This window comes from Dryobates pubescens, chromosome 23, assembly GCF_014839835.1.
Source record: "Dryobates pubescens isolate bDryPub1 chromosome 23, bDryPub1.pri, whole genome shotgun sequence".
Classification (NCBI taxonomy): Eukaryota; Metazoa; Chordata; class Aves; order Piciformes; family Picidae; genus Dryobates; species Dryobates pubescens.
In genome coordinates, this window is record NC_071634.1 from 10,654,368 (window position 1) to 10,679,079 (window position 24,712).

The following is a 24,712-nucleotide window of genomic DNA, read 5'->3' on the forward strand; positions in this document are numbered from 1 at the left end:
GTGGCACATGAGAGGAACAGAGTTATCTTGTGGTCTGCTTGCTTGCAAGATGTGGATAGAAGCACACCTTGCCTTGAACTGCAATTGCTTCAGTATTAGCAATTTTGTGCTTCTCAGCTAAGATAGGACTGAGAAAGAAGAAAGTTATTTGCTAAGGGTTTCAAAATGCAGAGCACTAGACCGACAAGAAAATGGAGCACCCATCCATCATGCTACCACTAATGTATTCTCTTTTTCCATAAAATTTTAAAAGCATCATGAAGGAACACTTGAGAACTAGCATTAAAGGGTGTTATTTCATGGTCTTGAAGCCAAATTTACCTCCTCTTTCCCTTTCAGATACACACAAGAGCTGAAAATGACATCCTATGTGCTAACGTTCAAAGCTTTCCACCTCTGTTGGGAAGAAGCATCTGACAAACTCCCATCAACCTGCCATTGCAGAGTACACACATTTCTTCCAGGATCTAGCTAATTTAGGGGTTCTTTATCACATCAGTGCTTAAAGGGGGATGGTATGACTTGGAATCTGATCACTATCGGTATCAATATCCTTGAAGGAGCTCCCCTCCTCCAAGAAACTAGAGAGCTTTAGCTAATAATTTGAAGTTTGCAAATACAATAATGGTTATAGACCAATATCCCCTAATAATTCCCTCAGAAAAGGTCAAACTAGAAGTCTCAGATTTATTGGAGGCAAGTTTCATAACAACATTGTTACAGATGGGAAGCAAGGTACCTGGATTAACCCCTTTGTCTCGTCTTGCAAGGCAACTCTTTCCAAAATCAGTAAAATATTCTCCCTTTTCTTGCAAGACTTCCCAAATCCAGCTTCACTCAACTTGTCCCTTTCAGGATATGCAAAGAGTAACAGCTAAAACCAGAACATTTCTCAACAGTTCTGAATACCAAAACTGCTGCCTTTTTTTCTCCTGACAAACATAGGAAGTTTCAAAATTGTGTTTATAAAAAGGAACAAATTCTGCATTTTTTCTGCTGACATTTCAGAGCTAGGAAGAAATTCTTTAGATATTTAGGAAGAGCCTATGAGTGTTCAGACAGAAAGGGAAGAAAGGGCAAAATTTGGGTTCAATATCTTTATTGATGATCTGGATGAGGGTATTGAGTCCCTCATCAGTAAATTTGCAGATGACACCAAGCTGGGGGTGGGTGTTGATCTGTTAGGGGGCAGGAGAGCTCTGCAGAGGGACCTTGACAGGCTGGACAGATGGGCACAGTCCAAGGGCATTGGACTACACATTGGCCACAACAACCCTGTGCAGTGCTACAGGCTGGGATCAGAGTGGCTGGAGAGCGGCCAGGTAGAGAGGGACCTGGGGGTACTGGTTGATAGTAAGGTGAACATGAGCCAGCAGTGTGCCCAGGTGGCCAAGAAGGCAAATGGCACCCTGGCATGCATCAAGAATAGTGTGGTCAGCAGGAGCAGGGAAGTCATTCTGCCCCTGTACTCAGCACTGGTTAGGCCACACCTTGAGTCCTGTGTCCAGTTCTGGGCCCCTCAGTTTAGGAAAGATGTTGACTTGCTGGAACATGTCCAGAGAAGGGCAACAAAGCTGGGGAGGGGTTTGGAGCACAGCCCTGTGAGGAGAGGCTGAGGGAGCTGGGGTTGCTTAGCCTGGAGGAGGCCCAGGGCAGACTTCATTGCTGTCTACAAATACCTGAAGGGAGGTTGTAGCCAGGAGGGGGTTGGTCTCTTCTCCCAGGCAACCAGCACCAGAACAAGGGGACACAGTCTCAGGCTGCACCAGGGGAGGTTTAGGCTGGATGTGAGGAAGTTCTTCACAGAAAGATTGGCCATTGGAATGTGCTGCCCAGGGAGGTGGTGGAGTCACCACCACTGGAGGGGTTTAGGATGAGAGTGGATGGGGTGCTTGGTGCCATGGTTGAGTTGATTAAATAGTGTTGGATGATAGGTCAGACTTGATGAGCTCAAAGGTCTTTTCCAGCCTGGTTAATTCTATTCTATTTCCAGCCAAAATGGGACCAGATAAGCAAAACATTTATTCACCTGTTACCTTAGATCATTTATTTTCCTCAGGAAGAAAGATTCATGATTGACAGATGTCAAAACCAAAACCACCCAGAAGACATGATCCTACTTCATAGATTTTTTTTCTGATAGGCTCAAGCACAACTATATGGCTTTGGATGGTAGAGGCTTCTGCAACAGCAGGCTTGGCTCACTGCCTGGGAGTTGGGCAGCATGGCCATAGGTGACTTTGGGTTTTGTCCCAGCTGCAGCGCAGGGTGATGTTCAGAAGGGTTCTCATAGTTGGAGTGCATCCAAACACCTCCCTTTTCCCCCAGAATGTGCCTTCTCTATCAAAAGTTCTCACTGATACCACTTTGTCCCACCTTCGGTGTAAAGGCAAAAAAGAATCTAATGCAGGATCTGTGGAGCAGGGAAAGAGTGAAGTATCTTTGAAATACAGTTGCCCAGTGACCAAAAAAGGTAGCAAGTGACAGTCAAGGCTGAGGCAAGCAGCACTTGTAGATTTCACAGCTACACAAACTTCACCTGGTGTAATCAGAGTCTACTGACAGCTCTAAATAATGTTAAATACAACTTTACAATGTGCTGGGGTGAGGTACTCAAACTTTCAGAACTGCACCTTTCAGGGAAAGCTGTTACCAGCACAACACAAACGGCTGCTCCCCATGTCCAAGTGAAATGAACAAATGTTGTACCCATCCAGTTCAAGTTTGCATTTTATGTTTATTTGCACAATACAAATCATTAAACAAACACTCTGCTTCAGTTTCTGCTGTAGACTTTCAGTTGCTTTGGCTTGCCTGTTACTGGTATCACCTCAATACCAGCCTTACCCTGTGCTTCTCCTTTACACGCCAGCATGGATCACACCTTAGTGTCATAGGTATGTAGCTCTCATCACCAGTCAAAACAAACAGCAAGTTTTGTACAGAATATTAATGCAAAATAAAGGAAGCTGGAGGGCTTTATACAGCCTTGCTGGGGTGTGAAATGGTGTGCCCTTTCAAAAAGGATCAGTCACTATCTTATAGATAAACAGTGAAACACTGAATTCGGTATGCAGACATCACCACCATGTACTGACTACAAGATCACTTTTTTTCCTAGGAAATACCAAATAAATACAAGCAATACAGGCAACATAAGCTCTTGTCAGCTACCTACTCTAAATCACTCCTGTGAAAATACTAATGGGCAGGTTGGAAATATTTAAAGAGTAAAGTGCTTTTGACATCAAGTGAAGCATCTAGTGTTGTACCAAAGGCAAATACCTATCCACTGTGGACAAGAGAGTCTCCATGCAATTAGTCAGCAGCAATCCCCTGCATTCATTTATAATCTTGAACCAGCATAGATGACTTCAGTCATACAGGGTGTAAGGTCAGGGTACAGAGGGTACACTTACAAAACTCGATGCTCTACGTCACCACACATTTGGAGCACTGCTGCAGAGAGGTGGGGTGGTTTTTTTTGTTTGGCTTTTTTTTTAACCTTTAAAGAAGCCAAACCTTTGGTAGTGTAAATGCAGCACACACTGAAGATACCATTGAACCAACACAAGAGCTCATTATGCAGCTGACAGGAATGGGAAGAAGAAAAAATCAAAAGCAAATTTAATGGCTTTATGCACTGTGCTCCTCCAGTCATGCTCTATTTTCACATGCCTCCCTGCAGGTAGGAGTTTAGACATGCAATTCAAGCAAGTGATTGCTTTCAGTTCAAAGACAGGCCATTTACTGCCAAGACGACCCTCCAGAATAGTGCTGAATTCAATTATACTTCCTTGCCTCAAGTTCAACAGCACTTTTTTGAACTCATTGCTTGCTTTCAGCACAATATCTTTGGTTATATCATCCTCCTCTATAGGCTTGCTTCCATTTTTGCTGCTGAAAGGCATGCCCACGGTTATCTCAAATTTGTATCGATCAAACATTTTCATGTGGCAGCTGTGCTTTGTCAGATACTTGAGCCGACACAATTCTTCCTCCTCCAGTGTAACATTTTTGGGGTCACAGAGGGGGTATGTCTCACCATACAAGCATCTCATCCAATCCCCAATAAAATGAGGAAGCATATGTATTGCAGATTCTGCACTATTGTCGATCTCAGTCACCCGCACGTATTTGAACCGCCCAGTCCACGTCACTCTGTGTCCTTCCAGGTGGCTACACAGAATCTGAGTACGTGCCATGTTGGTCTCCTTCCAGGAGCGGGGTCCACAGAGGAAGGCATACTGGTTCCACGTCAAGGTGGAGTTGTAGACTTTCATCCCCTCCGAGCGATACACATAGAACCAACAGAACAACACCACGGCGGTAATCCACACCAGAATGAGTTTCACGATCGAGCTTCGAGTGAGGGATTTGACCACGTCAACCACAGAGAAGTTCACTTTCGTCCACCATCGGAAGAGCAAGGGCACAGTACACAAAACCAGAGTCACTACAATCTTCATGAGCTCCAGAGACAAGAACCACTTAATGAAATGGATGAGACACATCAGTGCAACGCCCACACCCAGCACTGGGAGCGCGAAGAGGAACAGAAAGTAACCGATGGAAGCCCGAACGAGCCCAATGCCAGAGGACTCCTGCAGAATGACCACAGACAGTTCACACCACATAAAGCAGACCAGGTATGGGACCAGGTAGCAGTAGGTGCCTTTAAAATTCCGTAGTTGTGCCATTCTAAAGAAAAGATAGAACAAATACAGAAACAGAAGGCATGGGATGCTTACATTCATCACAAAGAAATGGCCTACAGGAACTGTAAAGAAGGTTTTACCCAAGAATTTCAAGTAGCCAAAATTCCCAGGTAATACCTGCAACAGGGATAAGCACCCTGCAGCTATCTCAGTCACCAGTGCTCTCCGTGTGTAAGGTTCTGCACATGTGCTTAAACTCATGTAGCTTGTCACTGTGAAGAAAACTGAGATGGTAGCTAGCTCTGAACATGGTATACAGTCTTTGCTTGCTATGGGGAAGGAAAAAATGACAAAGAACACCGAGACCAAAAAATAAATGTATGGCTCTAAGTGATTCCATCCAAAGTTGACCTCAGCTTGTTCAACATCTAGGTTTGGTTCGAAACGAAGCAGCAGGTCGGTCAGAGTGCGGAAGTTCTCCCAGGCCTTGCTGTCCTGAAAAACCTTCAGCGTGCAAATCACCATAGAAATGAAGGACAAGTAGAATATGACTAATGGAATAATGAAGGCAAAAAAATCAATTGTCAGATTACTGATGATGAAGAAGAAGATGAGAGCATTGATATGGTGTGTTGGAACGATGGTAGAGAGCCAGTGCATTCCCGCCTTGGATGCCAGATCTATAAGGTATTCCTTGATTTCCATAATGGCATGGAGTGGGTATTTTACAACCTGCAAAGAGAGAAAGAGGCATTTTATTTAGCAGCAGTTTTGTATCTTTACATCACAGATGCTCTCAGCTGAAGCAGTCAGATGTCTAAGATCAACTGCCATGAAAAGATTTATATTTCAGACCAATGCTGCTGATAAAATGAGATTACTGTGTCTGAGATTATTGGCTCTGTTCTGATTAATTCAGTCAGATGCAGCTCAGGGGCGATTTTGATTTCAGGAAAGATGTATTTCATTACCTTTGACACCTATAATTAAATGGCTTCCTAGTCAAATATTCTGCTCTGCTAACTTCATACCGAAGATAAACTATGTGGCTGCAGTCCTGCACTATCTTAAGTCATTACCTAAGCTGTGAGTAGTGTAGCTTTAAAGCATTTAACTCTGGCACTGTTCTAGCAGGACTGTGCTGTACATTCTGAGAAGCACACACACTGCAGAAAATGGTGCACATAATTCATGTGCACTTACAGGAGATCTTTACAGCTGGGGTTTATCTTTAGAACAATTCTCTCCAGATACCTAGGGGTGCAGCTGTCAAAATCTGGTTTGAAAGGAGCAGAAACATCTTTAACTATAATTACTATATGTTTAGGGATACTTTTAACTCCCCAAAAGTAACTGTTCAGGATCTTCAAATTCTGTCTTATGTGGCATTCTCCAGCACAGTAACCAGACAATGAATCAATCATGGAATGACATAGGTTGGAAAGGACCTCAGAAATCATCTAACTCCAACAGAGGAATTGCTGGATTGAATCCTCTCCCTATGACCAACCACACACTTTATATAGGATCAATAAAGAGGTGTAGTCTATTCCCATTCCCTATTACCATCGAAGGCATCCCTGTCATTCTTTGTAAGTGCATCTCTCAGAACACTATTCAAAAGAACAGAGAGATACCCCTCACCCCTCCTTTTCCCCCCACTCCTACCTATGTGATAGCAAAATGACAAGTACAACAAAACCTCTCACATCAGCAGCTAGAAACCCCCTATCTTGCTTGAAATTTATACCAACACTGAGTGCATGCACCTTAATTTTCCCTTCTTTCACTATCTAGAGAAGTATTAGCACAGAAGACTCCTAAAAGCCAGTTCTACCACTCTTGAGTTCCTTTCTAATGGAATCTTTTCACACCTCAAGGCTATGGATAATTTTTCCCTCTTGCTTGCTCCTGTTTAAACAAGAAAGATATGAAGCATATAATAACATCTGTAATAAAAATATGGCAGCTATGACAGGGACATTTAAATCCTGGCTGAGATGTAATGAAGGCAGATTGCCATCTTCCACAGAAGATGCATTATCCCTTTCTCTTAAATATGACTCACATATATGAAACTATAAACACACAGATGAAGGCAAGTCCAAAGAAGAAAATGTGGCAATGATTTTTGAACTGACATTTATAGACAAAACATCAGGTTTGAGAGTGATGTGCAAGTGAGCTCTGCCTATCTGAAATGTGTAAGTTAAGAACCCTTCAACAACCTGTTTGCTGTTGCCTTTTTACCTTCAGTCGCAGGGGTAACTCTTCAGGAGTCTTCCCTGCCAGTTCCTCATCTTCCTCTTCATGCACAAATAGGTTGGATGGGATGATTCCCTTTGCATACTTCTTGGTAATTTCAACAAAGTCATCCAAAGCAATGAATTTTTTAGCTAAAAGATAAAAAGAAGACTTTGAGTAAATAGTGTCACTGCAACACTGTACTGATTAAGAGTTGGAACAGGAATTTTCTTTCCTGCTTTAAGGAAGGTCTACTCTGGGCTTCAAAAACGGAACTACTGACAACACAAGCTCACCATGCAACTTGTTCTCAGTTCTGGGCTGAAAACAAGAAGCTGCTTGTGCCAGCAGCATATAACTACTCTAAATCTTGTCAGACCAACAGGTAAGTTTATTATGCAGGAGAACAGAGTGAGTGAATGCAGAGCTCATCTGCCAAGTATTCCAAGGAAAAAGACTACACTGGCTTGGGTCAGAGAGTTTTAAATCATAAGCTGTTTTATCTTTGGCAACTTCTTGAGAGTAATCTTTAACTACAGCCACACTGAAGGTACAGGAGTAGTAATGAATGATCTGTATGCTATGAACCAAAAAAGCAACTTCTGGTTTGGCATTCAACAGGCATCCTCCTGCGTTCAGAAGCCACAGGCATTATTATGGGAAACGTCCAAATATTAAAGTCTGCAAGACTCAATACAGATTAGAGTGTATTCACTTAATAAGCTGTGTGGCTATACAAAGGACCTCCCCCAGACTGTATCAGCTACAGGCACCAATCAGATATACTCAGCTGTACAGAGACAAAATTTATCACAGTCCTGGGAAGTTCCTTATTTGTTCCTTTGAGTAGAAGAGAGGCAAGAGATTACTTCTGAAAACTCAAGGGATGCTGCAAGGCAGAAGATGACTTATACACTGCTTCAAACTTCTCACAGCAAGCTCCCTACATTAGCATGGATTAGCTGGTTTCTATGGCAGACAAGCTTGATGCCATTTGTAAAGAAGGATAATTAACTGCAATTTTTTTCCACACACTAAAGGAAATGACACTGCTGTGGATGAGAAAGACTTTTGAATGACAAAAATCTGTAACACATCTCCTACACAGTAAGTTTAGCTAGTCAGCTGATACAAAGATATGAAAGCTGGGCTGCTTAATACTAGTTCGAGATTTTATAGAGACAGAAAACTGAACTGTTTCACTAAATTTAAAACTGGAGGATTAGTGGGTTTCAGCCTATTAATTATTATTTTTTTTCAATGCTGCATTTATAGAAATGATATATAAATATGTTAGCATTTTACACTGAAAACACTCTAGATACAGAACAAAATAAGGGAGTTTCAGCAAGATATCTGCTATAGGAAACAGAGTGTGAAAAGTTCAACAGAAAAACAGCAGCTTGCCATGTAGCTTTTGCTTTAATTTCACAACATGGATGTTGCCTCTTGCTTGGCCTTTTAATTCCCCCTCCCTTCACTACATGAACCTGTATGTCCCACAAAACACCATCTGGCATGCCTTTCAAGAAGAAAGGATGGATTTATTTTTGCTGACTATTCTTATGATTCACAGACTGCAAAGCAACATTGCCTGCACAAAGAAATAAGCAAAACTCCTTAGCAGTCTTGGTGGGGTTCAGATCAAGCCTAATAACAAGCGTGTCATAGAATGGCTTAGGTTGAGTTTTCAGATCATCTACGCCAACCTCCCTACCATAAGCAGGGACCTCTCTCAACTAGACCCAGCTGCTCAAGGCCTCATCCTGCCTGGCCTTCACCACCTCCAGGGATGAGGCATCCACAACCTCCCTACACAATCCACCCTTATACTGAAGAACTTCTTTCTTAGATCCATTCTACATTTATTGTCCTATTGGGACAAAATATAGAGTAGTAAGACAGCCTTCTTGGTGTGGAATCGGCAAGTAGACATCGTTAGAACCTCATAAAAACCCCTTTAACAGCACTTTTACAAGACCATGGGACATCCTGAGAAGGAAAGAGTTACTACCTTACTATGTATAGATGGCCATCAGGTTTAATGACATGTATACCCCCAGGCACACAACAACTGCCCAGTGACAATGTCAGCTCTGATCTCCTGTTTGTACCTCAGCTCAGATCAAATATCAGCAAACACATCTGGCTTAAAAATGATCTTCCAAGTACTGGCAGTGTTTTAAAACCAAAGGAAGAATCTGCTGCTGATAAGCTAAATGGAGAAACTCAGTGAATCACAGAAGAAAATTCTAGAGAGTAACAGCTGTCTTGTTCACCCATGAAAAGATGAAAGCTCTCTGGAGAAGAGGTAACAGCTTAACTCCTGCTTTAAGTGATGAAAACTTTTTGGGTTTTAAATGTTATTAGTATTTTGTCAGCCAAGTGTCTCTTAAATTGATATAAAAAGCCTAATGTTGTAGATTCTACTTTATTATTCATATTTTTTTTTTCTTCAGTGTGGTTATGACAAATTCCCCTGCCTCCCCCAGCCACTGTAGGAAAAGAAAAATATGCACATCAATTTCTGCCTACGCTTACATGTAGGTTCATTTACTCTCCTGTTATTTTATCTGCCATTTAAGCCCAAAAAAGAAATAAATAAAAAGAAAATTTGCCAGGTCCTTTTCTGACACCCTTTGAATTATTGAAGCATCCAGCACAAAATTACTTGCTTTGCACTCATGCTCTATCAGCACGTGGTCAGTGCAGCTAAAGGATGGAAGGAACCATTCATTAAGCTCCAATGCAACACAGCTGCAATGAACTCACATACATCTGCCTTATGATATGGTGACTGGACAATGAAACATCACAGTCTTATTCTTGGAGGACTATTTCTGGCCTTCCAGAAGTGGCAAACAATCACAAGAACAGCTGACCTAGTGTCATGGAAATTTTGATAGGACCAGGAGCTTGGTCCCCGCAACACTCCCACAAGCTCCTCCCTTACACATATACACAGGCACGTGGCCCTCCTCCTCTTTTACTTCTGTGGTTAAACTCCACTCTTAGGAATGTTATCTTCATAAGTCCCCTGCACAATCAACACAATCCCAGAAAGCAAAGGCCAAGCTGACCTAGTGAAATGTAAATCTAATCTTTCATGGAGTTTAAACCTGCCTGATCCCCAGGTTTGGCTCACTAACCCACAGACCACACACACTCAACTACAGTTGTATTAGCAAGATATGCTGCATATGTGACATTTAAAAATGCTCTTCAAGAACGAATCTGGATTGCACATCACTATTTCACATGACCTATTTCAAGAAAGTGAGATTTTCCCCAACAATGACTAATCAAATAATGTGTTAGAGAATGTTGTTGAAAAACTACACGTTTCATTGTTTACAATTAATTTTCTTCATTTAACAATTTGGCTTTCCTCCTAAAGGCCCAGCAGCACATCAGCATTTATTAGGTATGAAAGGCTAGGGAGAACTTGATTTCACTTCCAGCCTACCAACTCCACCAGACCTTACAAACCACACAGATTTGGGCCTAAAAATCTGCCCCTATGTGTGTTGAGTGGTATGCTCCTTCCTACTACACGAACTACATCCTCCTGAGTTATGAAGAAATATCATGGTGCATCTTTCCCATATCAATTCCTAAACAAATAGAAAAAGACAAACATTAATCATAAGGGAAAGGCAAACAGAAGCAAGACAAATAGAATGAAGGATCTGTCTGCATTAAATTGTTGCATAATTAATTCCCCTGCTGTAATCAGAAAGCTTATTACAGTTTAGAACTACAACAAAATTAATCAAAGTGCAAAACATTATTTTTTTTTGCTGAATAGCCTTTAAGTGCTGAAAGGGTAAGATTATCAAATTAACAAATGGCACTCATTAGTACACTAATTACTGTTCAGGTGACTAATGGCGATGGCCTTCTGTGAGTTCTGTTATTTACCTTGCACATATAATAAATTGATACCATCAGTTAACAGCAATCCAAACTTGTTGTATGTTCTTCCCCTTGCAGCACAAAATTGCTCAGCAAAATAAAACAGAAACCAAAACCACAGGCAAAGATTGAAAGCAGCACTGGGCACTCACATTCGCTGCTCACTAAGCGCTCCAGCATTCTCCTCTGCTTCTGCACAGACTTTGGGACCGGGCCAGGCTGCTTCTCACCATCTAGTTCAATAATAGAAGTTTATGGAAAGTCAAAGCAGTCAATTAAAGTGATTGAAGAATAACTGGAATGTGCTTCAAGCTGCAGTATTTGGAGAACAGTATTTCCTCCAAGCCAGGAAAAGACAAGTAGACACATAAACAGGTGGCTAAAGAGCCTTCTGCGTTCCTCTGACTGTATTAGAAAGGGGAACAGTATTGACACAGCTAACACATACTGCTGTAATGGCAATGAACCACGTGTCTAAAAGGCTGGTTTTGCAAATTGAATTATCAGGATGACTGCTTAGAAAAAGATAAACCCCAAAATAATAACAACTAGAAAAATCCTACTGCAAAGTCGTAAGAGATTTCTTTTCCAAGGACAGCAAGCACCAAATTCCTCTTTAATACTTGGTCACTTGACTAAATGTTTAACTGAGTCACAGCCTACAGCAGAAGCTGCCAGGCATTTTTGAACAATACTGGTCTAGAGAACACAGTTATTAAAAGAATTAGAGTCTTTAAGAGTTCTTTTTTTTTCTGAAGCAGATCATATTTACTGTTATCCCAGGCCTGACTGTTTATAAAGCCTTTTAGATTTCTAGCTGTATTCTGCCTGTATGTCTAAGTGTTACCAATACATGAATCAGTTCATAAAACAAACCTTCATTGTCAACTTGCCCAACGTTTTCCAGTAGTTCAGACACTGCTAATTGTTTCTTCTTTTTTGGGTTTAATTTCCAATACATGACCAAGGCAGCTTTCCTCACAGCTCTCTCCAAGTCAGTCTCAGATGATAACTTTCTCACTTCTTGCTCATTTTCAGAAGTGATGCCTTAAGAAAAGAAAAATATATTACACATTGTTATCCCACACCACACAGAAATAACAGCTTTGCCCACAATTTATTTTTACTCAGTTTCATCTGAAACTTTTCAAGTTTCATTCAGTCTTGACCACCTATATGTAAAATCACTGAAATGCCTTTCTGTGCCCTCCTCTCATCAAAATCTAATCACTTCCCTTAAGTATAAACCGTGCTTCAAAGACTGTGTGTGACATGCATTACCCTTAAGTCTTGCTTCAACTTTTTCAGGCAAAAGTTGGTACATGGATGGCATGTAAAAGGCAGCAAGGATTTCATGAAAGTTGTGGATTTGTTCCATTTCTTTTCTGTATTTAAGACTTCAGATAGATGGTAGGTGAGAGGAGACCACTCCAAGCGTGGGAAGTAACATGAAGGAAGATGTGAAGCTTAAAGTGGGAGAAGCCTCTGAGAAAAGACCAATTAGGAGGGAGGTTGGAGAGGGGCATGAGTAAAACAACAGCAGATACGTAGGTGGTGTGTGGTTATATATGACCTTCACAGTCAAAGAAAAGAAGTTTCAATGAAAGGTGAGAAGGGGAAGAACAGGCATGAATTCCATTAAGGAATTTGAGCAAGTGATTAATAGAAATGCTTTTATGAGCAGTATCAGCAATTAGTGCTTTTTAGACTACCTGTTTGAACAGGCTGCCAAGCAGCTACTAATATCATTTTGCCGGGCACACTCCCATCATATTTTCACCCCTCTTCAGTGTTAAAATTAATGTAGGATTAATTCAGATAAAATGGGAGGAGCAAATATGAAGTCTCAGAGAGCCATACCTCTTCTGTCTGCCAGGCACCTACGCAACAGTTTGACAGCTTCTCTTCGACCTTGCTTAGCAGCAAGGATGAACCAGTCAACAGCACTACAACTGTTAAGTTCTTCATCCTCCTCTTCTGCTAATCTTAAGAAGTGTTTCCCCACCTAGAATAAATAAGGAACAGAATTCCTTCAATTACTGAAACACACCCTACTCTGTCTCTCTCCTCCCACTCTGGCACTTGGCTAGAGTAAGTTCTTTGAACAAAAGGTCAAAACATTTGCTCCTAGCGCTGAGGAACATAGCTGTAAGTTGATCTTCTGCAGGGAAGGATCAGTTTCCAGAGCTTGAAGCAAATCAGAATGACAACACATTTGGCCAGGTCAATGAATTAGTTGCCATTTGTCTTCAGGCATCTAGCAGAACCAGGTATAGCTCCTGGTGTGGAAAGTTTTCTTTAATTGTAAAAGTTACCTTGATTTCCGTCCCTCTCCCCCCGCCCCCAACAACAGACAGACAACACTGCTAGCCTCATTGTAGAAACACAAAAAATAAGTTTAATATCCTGGTGCCAGTGGCATTCAGATATTTAATCATCAACTCTCTCTCAAAACAAACAAACAAGCAAACAAACAAAACCCAAACAAACATAAACAAACCATAACAAACAAACAACCCCTACAGAACACATTCTCAAAATCTGAGCACCCAGAAAAATATTGCCCTTTATTTTGATTACAGAATGACAAGTTTTTGTGTATGCTATAAGTTTTGGTAGTGGAAAGATGCCCCCCTCCACATCCCCTAACAAAGAATCAAGGCTTTCTGTGCAGTACTCCTGGAAGACCTGCCAGGTCCCTCTGAACAAGCCATGTGCTACAGCTACCTTACACTGTCACAGCAAAGCTCCTACACAAAGCCACCTGAAGATGGCTGCAAAGCTCTGGCCTGCAGCAATCAAAGGAGAAAGAATTGATGAGAAAAGGTATTAATCTCAGATTTGTCATTGTACCAATCTGGGACTTTCTCTTTCCCATGAGCTAATATGGTGAAAAGAAGTCATAGCTGGTAACAGCTTATCATGCTTTCATATTGTACTTCTCCAAAGGCTGCTCTCACCTGTGGGCCTTGCTAACCAAGGTGGCTATCTCAAGCAGCCCCCTTGCAGAGATCCTCCAATTAAAGATACAGAGTTGCCTTTTCTCAATTACAGAATCCCAGCTGTGGGTGTCTCATTTACATAATTGCTGCACAGCTATTTCTCAGTAAGGAGCTACATAAAGCAAGGGTAGTGCAGGTTGACAGCCACTCAGTGCATTTATTTCCATAGTCATTACTGGACTTCTTTTGAATAAACTCATAGTAATAACTACGAGCCAATGAATCAAGTGATTTCTTGAGTTATTAGCAAACAATACAACAGTGCCGTCTCAGCTTCCCACTCCAACAAAGGTACAAAATAGAACCAAGTTTTCCTAATCAGTTCTAAAAGGATGCATTCATAGACTCATAGGATGGTTTGAGTTGGAAGGGACCTTCGAGATCATCTAGTTCCAACAACAGAGAAAACATATTTTTGGAGGTTCCCTTTCCTCAAGTCATGGGGAATCTGATTTCATAGAAAAGAAATAACTGTATTCAGGGATCCTTTCAGGCTGTCAAATTCATCCTGAGCACAAACTGAAACAAGACTTTCTGCTGGATCTTATGACAAGAATCCTATCATTGTGTAGGAATAGAAAGTATACACAGCTGGAGAGCTAAAGGGAGGGAATGGAAGTGAAATCAATATATTCATACATATGTAATCTAAGCCTACGACGTGTGCATAAGCTGTTTCTTACCCAACCAGAAGTTACGCCCTGAAAGAACATTGATGGGATTTGCTTCTGTGTGGAGGAATGGGGCAAAAATGTGGATTTTACAGCAGTGATTCCCCTCAAGGGTAAAGCTTCATCCTGCCTAATGCCACCAGCTGTTTCAAAGGTGAGGAATCTGTCTCTGTCTCAGGTTACAGGTCCAAGGACAGCCTGCCCCTCAGGCAAGTCGAGGTAGAGTGGGGATAGAGCTCGGTAATGCCTTTTTAAACCAGCTTTAAAAGGATTTCTTTCTTATCCCCTCTTATTTTCATTTGTAGAAAAATTAGCAGTCTTTGGGGAAAAACTCAAACCACAAAGGTGTGTGTAGGAGAAATAACCACTCCCTTTTGTCATCAAAACTGAGGCTGGAAAAGAATGCTCAAGTAAAACACTAACCACATTAAACAAATTAAACCCCTTCTAAACAATTTAAAACTATTTATACTAGACCAATACACCAGACAATGGAATGCAGCAGAAAATGGTTGTAATTTTTCTAATGCCTAAGGGACACCTGAAGTGCTAACACAATAAGGGACAGTACAGGCATTATCAATTCAGTTCTATCAGCCATTACACAAGCAAACATAGCTAAATTTCGAGAAACAAGGGGCCTCTTTTCTAAATTGTGCTAGTTCAACCAAGAAATAGTACGAGAGCAAAGCATCAACCAAGCTCTGTTCCTCCTAAAGCACCCGAAGGGTAGTTTATTCCACAGAGTCCAGCCTAGGAATCCTGGTGTCTTCCAATACATTGTAGTGCTGAACCAACAGAATTTGAACAGTCCTTATCTGCACTCCTTCAAAGTAACTCTGGCACTTTCTTTTATAAAGTAGGCAAAAGCAGTTCTGTACCTTCTTCATGTTCTCAGCCTATCCTTCCCATTTCCATGGGTGTTCTAAAGGCTTACTCAAGAATCAGACCTGAAGCCAGCAACACTCCCACGCAAGCAGCATTTCTAAAGGCAGAGAAACCATTTGGCATCACCTTTCTTTGTATACTTTAAGATCAAAACAGACACAATTTGACTAAAGAAGAGATAGAAGCTCTGCAGCAGGCAGTGCTATTTTTAGGATTGAGAGCAAACAAGACTGGACAAAGAGCATCTATAATTACCTCTGTCTGTGCTTTTGGTTCTCCAGCTTTGGCCCTCTCAAGCAGTTCCTCAAAGAGCACTTCAGTTTCTTCTTTCATGCCCTCTATAAATTAATTTGATAAAGAAAACTGTTTACTAGCAATATTTGAAAATATTTTATAAACAATTGCTATATGTGCTTAAAGATTGAAAGACTAGAGCTAAAAATAAATCCATCACAAGTGCTTTGCAAGAACAGTGGAAATCAACTTGTTATAATATTTACACTGAAACTCAGTGTTTATACTTCAGCCTATTTATCATTACAAATACCTTGTAATCTGGGACTTGCCACGGGGTTTCACATACAGAGTTTACAGCTTCTCATTTATTACCACAGAATTAATTTCTCAACAGAAGAATATTTATTAGGATAAATATGAGCACATGTGGAACATAGAATATACATAGAATAAACCAGGTTGGAAGAGACCTTCAAGATCATCACGTCCAACCCATCAACCAATCCAACACCACCTAAACAACTAACCCATGGCACCAAGCACCCCATCAAGTCTCCTCCTGAACACCTTCAGTGATGGCGATTCCACCACCTCCCCCAGCAGCCCATTCCAATGGGCAATCACTCTCTCTGTAACATGTAGCATGGATCAGGTTTGTGCTGTTATTCCTGATAGCACTTCAGCCTTTCACCTGGCAGCCTCTTTATTTAGTAGTGGAGACTTCAGAAGTGCTGGAAAACTAACCAACCTTTACCTCATGTGCAGTACATGTGAAAGCTCACCTACTCAGTCTTTGCAGCACACAAACTAACAATGATTACACCTCATAAACCTCACTGTTTTTTGAGGTTGCACACTCATACCAATTTTTTCTCCCTGCTACCTACTCTATACACACTTTATTTTTTTCTTCAAAACTATCATATTGCTCCCCTGGTTAATCAAAGAACAAAAATCTTGAGAGCTTTGTATGACATCCACTGTTTGTGAAGAACACTGTGCTGCATGCTACCTGAGTGAAGAGTGAGTTTAATGGACAAGCTGGAAAAGGCCAGAACTGCTGCTTCTGAGGTGACTTCTCACAAATTAGTTTGGAAGAATTTTAGAAAGAAAAATCAAGGCATTTTGTACACTTTTAGCTGGGCAATTGCAAGAAAAGAGAAGACCACTGAGTCAGAGTAGAAGCTTTACCAGTCAGCCTAATTGTAGTTAGAAAGACCCAAACTGAATGGTAAGCACCAAAGCTTGATCCCTATACACCACAATACCCTACAAGGCCACCAAACCCACCATGACAGTTGGTAGCTGCACACTGAAGATAAAGCATGGAAAGTGTGGTTTGGAAGGAGAGCTTCCAAATGCAGGAAAGTGGCCAAGAGAAACTTTCTGGCATTCACTCAGGATTACAGACTTCAATCTCTACCTAATTTGGGCAGCAATAACAGAAGCTTGTAAGCAGCCCTGCTAACTGAGGTGCCATTCAGTATCGGTGCTTTCAAAAAGGGTGGGAGGAAGGAAGAAAGAAACAAACCCTATTCCAAATAATCTCTTGAAGAACAGGGCTACTAACATTCTTTAACATCCCTGGTACTATTTCCAAACAAGAGCAGGCTCCAAGTGAATGCTTTCATTAAAATGGATATATTTTAACAACAGCAAACCATGAAGTGAGTTTTCTCCTTCATCATGCTACAGTTTTGTCTGCCAAGCTCCACTTGGAAAAATAATAACAGCAGATTATAACATGTTGTCTGGTTAAACAAGGCATATAGTGAAAAATAATTTTCATTTAGTGCTCAGTCTTTTCAGAAAGTTGTAAAAATATTATTGTAACATAGGCAAACAGCATCTCAGCAAAAGTAACCACTTAATCTCCTTACTTTGATATATAACCAACAGAGTGGAACTCTAAACAAGTCAGAAGCCTCTTTTCCAAAAGGCACCACTCACACCAAAAGACATCACTCAGGGGCTTTCTGCTTACAATAAACAAGAAGTTAGAAGAAAGAGCACATTCTTTGAAAGATACATAGTATTTGTCTGTCTACCCCACCCAACTAAGTCAGGACATGCAGTAATTTTGTTTCTTCTTGTGTTTTCCTGTCCATTAACTCTGCATCACAACTTCTGCAGCAAGCCTTGGCTATAGATTTCCCCCCTCCCCACCACCTCCCTGTTTAGCATTTTTCACACGTTGAGAAGAGGTGACCACTAATATTTTGGTGATTCTCTGCATAAAGCAATATAGGAGGCAGCACTCAGAAGTCAGTGTTTGGATTTAAACACACACAAAAAAGCAATTTGCTAAACTGATGTAAGCCCTAATAAGAAAGGTGGCTTTCTGGCAAGCTTCCTTTCTCCCCTGCTCCACTTGCCACACCCTAGGAGCGGGGCATGGCCCTGTCCCCTTCTATCCCTTGTTCAGATGTCTGTCTGTTTGTTAAGAAGGCATTAAAAGCAGAATACAGGGTGGTTCCTCTAGTTCCAGGGCATGAGCAGAACAGGAGGTTGTGGAGCATTTCAGGTATGAAACTTAAAATAGCTTTAGTAATGCAGTGCTCCACATCAAGCAATATCTTTGCTTAGAATAGAATAAACCAGGTTGGAAAAGACCTTTGAGATCAAGGCCAACCTATCATCCAACACCATCTAATCAACTCAACCATGGCACCAAGCACCCCAATCCAGTCTCTTCCTAAACACCTCCAGTGATGGTGACTCCACCACCTTCCTGGGCAGCCCATTCCAGTGGCACATCACTCCTTCTGGGAAGAGCTTCTTCCTAACATCCAGCCTAAACCTCCCCAGCACAGCTTGAGACTGTGTCCTCTTGCTCTTAAAGGATAAGCAAGAGGATAAATAAGGATAAAGCATGAACAACTCAAGTTTCATGGTTGCCGTATCAATTAATTTTTTCTTACACTATTTAGGTCAGTCTCTGAGGGTAAAAAGTCCAAACCACAGTCAAAGGATGTTTTGGAACAAGGATGGACAACATACACTTTCTTCAATTCAGCTCAACACTAGAACAAAAAAAATAATGCACCCACCATAAAAAAAAGCTTTAAAAGTGGTGATTTATAACTTATCACCCTTGATCTTGAGCGTGTTTTCAGTCAGAAAATGTCTTGATGTGTATTCCACCCACATAAGAACACCGCAAGAGAAAGGCTGTCAGTAGAAGCTTTTATTTTCCAGCTTTGCTCGAAATTCATGCCTATTTAATGTCAGATTTCACTGTCTTGAACATAAAAATTTCCAGAAGAAAGGAACATTCATTTTGCAAAAGTTCAGGCATCTTTTATGACAATTAAAATAGACTTCACCAGCTGTTGTGTGTCAGGTGTGTTTATGTAAGTCAACGAAGGCTATCAGTTATTCAAGGTTCACCACCATCGCAGTCATTCAGCTGAAAGCAGGCAAGTGAAAGCAGGCAAATTCTAGGGAGCACACTGCATACATATGAGAAGCAAATTAAGACAGGACCAGAACATGGAATGGTAACGCTTCATAATTGACTGTAGCTCCTACCCTGCCACCAAGACACTATGTAAACTGTATTTTGTCATCAGGAAAAAGTAATATTTACAGTAAGGGTAGTGAGACACTGGAACAAGTTATCCAGAGAGGTCATGGATACCCACTCCTTGCAGCAATTCAAGGCCAGGGTGGATGAAGCCTTGAGCAAGCTGGTCTAGTAGAAGGTGGCCCTGCCCATGCCAGGGGCTTGGAACTAGATGATCTTTAAGGCCTCTTCCAATGCAAGCCATTCTATGAATAAGGCTGCTCTGTGCTTCACCTCCTAATTTACAAAACAAGCTAATTCTGCCTTCATACAGACAGATGACACAAATTAATCAGTGGATATTGGAACAATGACATCATTATTTATTTTCATGTGTGGTTAAATCTTAAGGTAAATGATATGGCATCCTTTAATTTTTACTATGCCATTGGAAAAAAGAAGTGGGGAAAAAAAATTGTGATCTGCAAAGGAGGAATCAGATGTATTTCTGAGTCTGCTGAATTTATGTCCTCATGCTAAAGAAAGCATTAAAATCTCTGAAAGTCTACAGAAATGCCTACTTTTGAAATTCAGGCTTTTCATTGAACAGGTTAAAGCTGTCACTTAAACCCTACTTTAATAATGCACTTATTAAAGAAGACTCACTACAATGAAACTGATAAAGTCTTGCAGGCATTTCACAGTTGTATTTAAAGCTGCATATTATTAGCTGAAAGACTTCAAAGATGTTATCAAAACATTACTAATAATTTCTGTTTACTAGTAAGAAGTATACTTTACAACTCCAGAAGAGACAGGCTGATAGAAACTAAAGATTACTGTTTACTTTCTGAAATCTTATACATTACTTTACACATTGACTGTGTAAAGTAAGATGCCAATTTTGAGTCCAGCTTTGCTGCTATGGGTTTAAGTGGGAATTCATCATGCAGAATAGAATACAATAGACCAGACCAGGTTGGAAAAGGCCTTTTGAGATCAAGGCCAACCTATCATCCAACACTATCTAAACCATGGCACCAAGCGCCCCATCCAGACTCTTCCTAAACACCTCCAGTGATGGTGACTCCACCACCTCCCCAGGCAGCCCATTCCAATGGCCATTCTTTCTATGAAGAACTTCTAACATCCAGTCTGAACCTCCCCTGGCACAGGTTGAGACTGTGTCCTCTTGCTCTGGTGCTGGCCACCTGGGAGAAGAGACCAACCTCCACCTGGCTACAACCTCCCTTTAGGTAGTTGTAGACAGGCATTTTTACCGTTTCTGTTAGGTTTTGATCAAAAATAGGAAATGTTGCAAAAGGAAACACTGCAGTTCTTTTAAGAATACAGCACTGTGTCAGCGTGCAATTCCTGTCCCTTACCTCTCAAATTAACATCGTAGGGTTTGGTCCAAGTGAGATTTCAAGGTACTAGTGCTTAACATTTTTAACACAAAAAGAGGGAAGATTAATCTTACATAGTTTTTTTTCCTCACAAACAGAAGCTGAGTACTTCCAAATGCTTTGAACAGTGGAAAGCTAATTGGAACAGGACAAAAGGAAAATTGAAAGCAGTTTCTCAGACAAAAAGCAATAATGAAGAGAAAGCATTCTTTTGAAATACATAAGCTTAAAAGAAATTACAGGTTTTACAAGTGAATATTAAAGCTGCATGGAAACTCTGCTGAACAAAAGATTAATGCATTAAGCAACACCCACACAAAGTGTATGAAGGAAGCCTGTACGGCATACACACTTTATATGATCATGACAACAAGCATTCATCTGGGCTCAGGGAAAAAAAAAGTGACAAGGACATGAAGGAGGAGGAGGAAAAAACCCCATATGTTGGGGAGAACAAAGGATCTGCAATGACAAGATATGAAGCAAGATTTCTGCATTGGCCATCCTGTTATACTGATGAAACAAGTGTTCCTGAAGTGACTGCAAACAGTCAGAAAGAGCCAAGTGCATGCACAATACATCTGACACATGCAGTCCTGGCCTGTGATAACACACTTCCAGGCTCACCAAATATACACCTAGAAAAGTACATACGTATTTTTAGCATTTCATGAGAAGATTTGACAGTTGCTACAGGTGAAAATTGATAAAGCTGGCCCAGTAAAGTGAGCCAAGCGATGATAAGCAATCTATCTCAAGACTGATCCTGAAAATTTTAGGGTTGTTTTTTAAATAGAGGATTTTAAATGAAGTTTCCTTGATCTTTTGTTTGAATAAACATCACAATAAGACAAACTGAGAAAAATCAGACCAGCAAAAAGCAGCTATAATAACCTCAACTACCTCCCAGAAAGTATCACATTCAATAGACACCGTAATTCAATCACACATCAACACATCTAATAAATAAACCTCATGAGGTAACTGGCCAGAAAAACCATGACAAGAATTGCTTCTAATTGGGCAATGCACAGAACCTAGTTCAAGAGGGCTCTCTTGCAACAGCAAGTTAGATTTAGTACCCAGATAAGAGTGTCAGAAGCAAGAAATCTGCTACAGCCATATGCAAAAACAAAGACAGATGGAAAAAAAGGCAGGAGGAGAAAAAGTTCTTAGAAATAAGAATGCATCATTGTAAAGCTAAGGTCATAGCAAAACAAAGACAAATAGGCTTCTTAAAAGCCAAGCATTCGGCTGCTAAAGACAATGCACCTGCAAAAACTCTATTTGCAGACTGCTTTGAAGGGTGGCATTTTATGGCTCTGGCCAAGTGACTGGGATTTGCAAACCACTGCTATAAGGGAATTCTGTCTCCCACTCCTCAGCTTTCATCAGTCTTGCTCAGTATTGCTCCAATGCTTACCTTTGGTAGGGTACATTCAGAAAGAGATGCTGTTATAGCTTCTTATGAAGTCAGTAGAGACCTCACTATACAGTTAAAAACTATGATACAACTATGTGTTGTAATCATCAAAGAGAGGCAGTATGACTGAAACATCACAAATAACAGCCTGTCACAATCATGAAACACTTCATTTGTTTAGAAGACCACATAGATTTAATTTAAGTTCACAAATTAAGACACTAGCTATAGAAAATAATTTTCTTGGGGATTTTTACCAACAGCTCAATTTCTACTATGAAGAAACTTTTACACTGTTGAAATATAGATTTTAGAATAGAATAGACCAGACCAGGTTGGAAAATACCTTTGAGATCATCGAGTCCAATCTATCACCCAACACCATCTAATCAACTAAACCATGGCACCAAGCACCCCATCCAGTCTCTTCCTAAACACCTCCAGTGATGGTGACTCCACCACCTCCCTGGGCAGCATATTCCAATGGCCATTCACTCTTTCTATGAAGAACTTCTTCAACTTCTTCCTAGCATCCAGCCTAAACCTTCCCTGGCACAGCTTGAGACTGTGTCCTCTTGTTTTATAACACATGGTAGGTAGCAAGCAAGGAGAATGCAAGCCCAAAGTAAATAATGCAGGTATTTCATTACAGATTTTGTTTTCACTATGAAATAATCTTTCCAGAATCTCAGCAAAGGAATACACATATTAATGATAAAATAAAAACCCTTCCATTTGCTCGCAGATGCTATGCAAGTATATCTCCCAAGGGAAAGGCATCCAATCTCTTTCCTTCTTTCAGGAAAAAAGATCTGGACTGCTCATCCACAGGTGGATGTCTGTTATCAATGTGCTTTTAGAAAAAGTTAATCTGTACCTTTTGTAACAAAAATGCAGATTTGAATAGCTTCTGTGTGTCACTGGATTGTTGAGCTTTCAGCAGAGCCAGTTTGAGTCTCTAGAAAAATCCTCCTACTCGCTTTCCTCAAGCTCCAGAAGTTCAGTGGTATTGTGTGGCGGTACCCATGTAGGAGTAAAGTTTCTGGCAAAACTGACATCCCACTTAAAAGCAGGCATCAAGCACCACATCATAAACATGATCTGTACATACAGAATAAAATGACACAAAGGAACTCACTGGAGAGGGAGATATGCTTTGTACAACATGCTTTGATCAAAGGCTTTATTCACTTTAGATGCTTGTTTGCTCATCTATGTGTTCTGAATTCTCTCATACATTCAGAAGCCTGCTGGATTCTTAACTGAAATATACGGGCTTGGTACAATTCAGAGTACATTGCATGTTTTCCTCCTGTGCACTTCAGCATCCATGATTAGATCTTAAGGTGACCCTGCTTGCCACAAGAACAGTTGAAACTATTGATATTAGCATAGCCAGGCATTCTATTTTTAAGGTGGTAACAGGGATGGGAGAGAAGAGAGTAACACTTGTTTACCGAGGTGTTGAAGCCTAGGACTCTGCTTTCTCTGGGAGCAGCAATGCATTTGTAAATACCATAATAGTCTCAGGCACACCACAGGTGCAAGTCATCAAATAGCATCCAATTGAAAGGGAGCAACTTCTGCACCCCCACAAAACAAAGGCAAATTGTCAGGAGAGCAATAAAAAAAAGCAAGCATGTAGGTACAAGATTAAGAGTGATGATATGATAGAGACTATAGGTTTTCCAAGTCGAAGGAAAACTATTCTTAAAGAGCATTTCTTTCTATCACAGCTACTATTGTACATTGATCAGTTAAAGTCATTAAAATAACTTTACACACAACTAATGATTTTTCCATGCAGGCAGGCATCTAATTAAACCCTTTATGGATCAATTTGGATAAATGTAATGTTCCAAAACTTGAGAGTTTAAAAATATGTAGGATTTTTGTCATTTCTCAGCTGATAATCACCATTAGCAACCCTCCCCACCAAAAAACCCAAGAGAAGACAAATGCAACCTGCAGGAAATCTAGGTGAGAAAGAGTTGAGATCATAAACTTCACCAAGTCCACAGATTTTTGTGGGTGCTCAGTGGAATTTCAGCAATTCTGTGCCACACAGACACTCCAGTAGTTCATTAGCTCATCATCAAAATAGAGTAGGCCTTTAAAAAGGCTCACCCCAACCATTTTGTAAGTCCACAGTGCCTTATTACCATACTTAGTAAGCACTCCTAATAATTAACTTCCTCTGCAAAAGACTGTTTTTATTCCTCAGTGTACTGTTTGCAGTCTCACCTTCTAACTTTGCAATGAAGTGGGCCTAACAGTTCCAAGTCTCTCCATTATTGCAGTGTTACCAGGAATTTGTTGCAGTTTTCTCTGAAGATGGATGCAGTACTTCCAAATGTTTTCCTCCAAGGCCACCACAAAATATCTCCAGAACTCAGCAGTTCTTGCTAATGATGGATTCAGATGCTTTACTTTAGAGAACTGGTTCACATGAGGCATGTGTTTTTAATTTTCTAACTGTTCCCATTTAAGGCATTTTGTTTGCACAGTGGAACACACCTACTGGATTCCTTTTAGAGGAAACTAAATTAAAAGGTGGTTGTTTTTTTTTTTAGATTAAATCTTTTAATGTGTACAGTAGGAACCTTGAGCCCTTGGCACCACCAAATGATTTACAGAGCAACTCCTATTTCATTATAGAATTTATTATAGTTCTTCCCCTTCTACCCTTTGGCTGCTCGTTTCTATCCTCCTAACACCCTGGAACAAACTGTTATCATCAACTGACACAGGTCAGGAAGTTGA

General features: G+C 40.7%; 1 protein-coding gene across 2 annotated transcripts in view; it reads right to left on the reverse strand.

Annotated features, from left to right (window-relative positions):
* Nucleotides 1–2,702: 2,702 nt before the first annotated feature.
* The window catches only part of WFS1 (wolframin ER transmembrane glycoprotein), a 29,977-nt gene continuing 7,967 nt past the window's right edge, over nucleotides 2,703–24,712 (reverse strand). For both annotated transcript variants that reach the window (XM_054172288.1, XM_054172289.1), the window contains exons 3-8: nucleotides 15,634–15,716; nucleotides 12,678–12,822; nucleotides 11,694–11,864; nucleotides 10,970–11,050; nucleotides 6,909–7,054; nucleotides 2,703–5,390 (exon numbers count right to left, since the gene is read on the reverse strand). In XM_054172288.1, coding sequence (XP_054028263.1) covers nucleotides 3,582–5,390; nucleotides 6,909–7,054; nucleotides 10,970–11,050; nucleotides 11,694–11,864; nucleotides 12,678–12,822; nucleotides 15,634–15,716 — 2,435 coding nt within the window. In that variant the 3' untranslated portion in view covers nucleotides 2,703–3,581. The remainder of the gene's footprint in view (nucleotides 5,391–6,908; nucleotides 7,055–10,969; nucleotides 11,051–11,693; nucleotides 11,865–12,677; nucleotides 12,823–15,633; nucleotides 15,717–24,712) is intronic.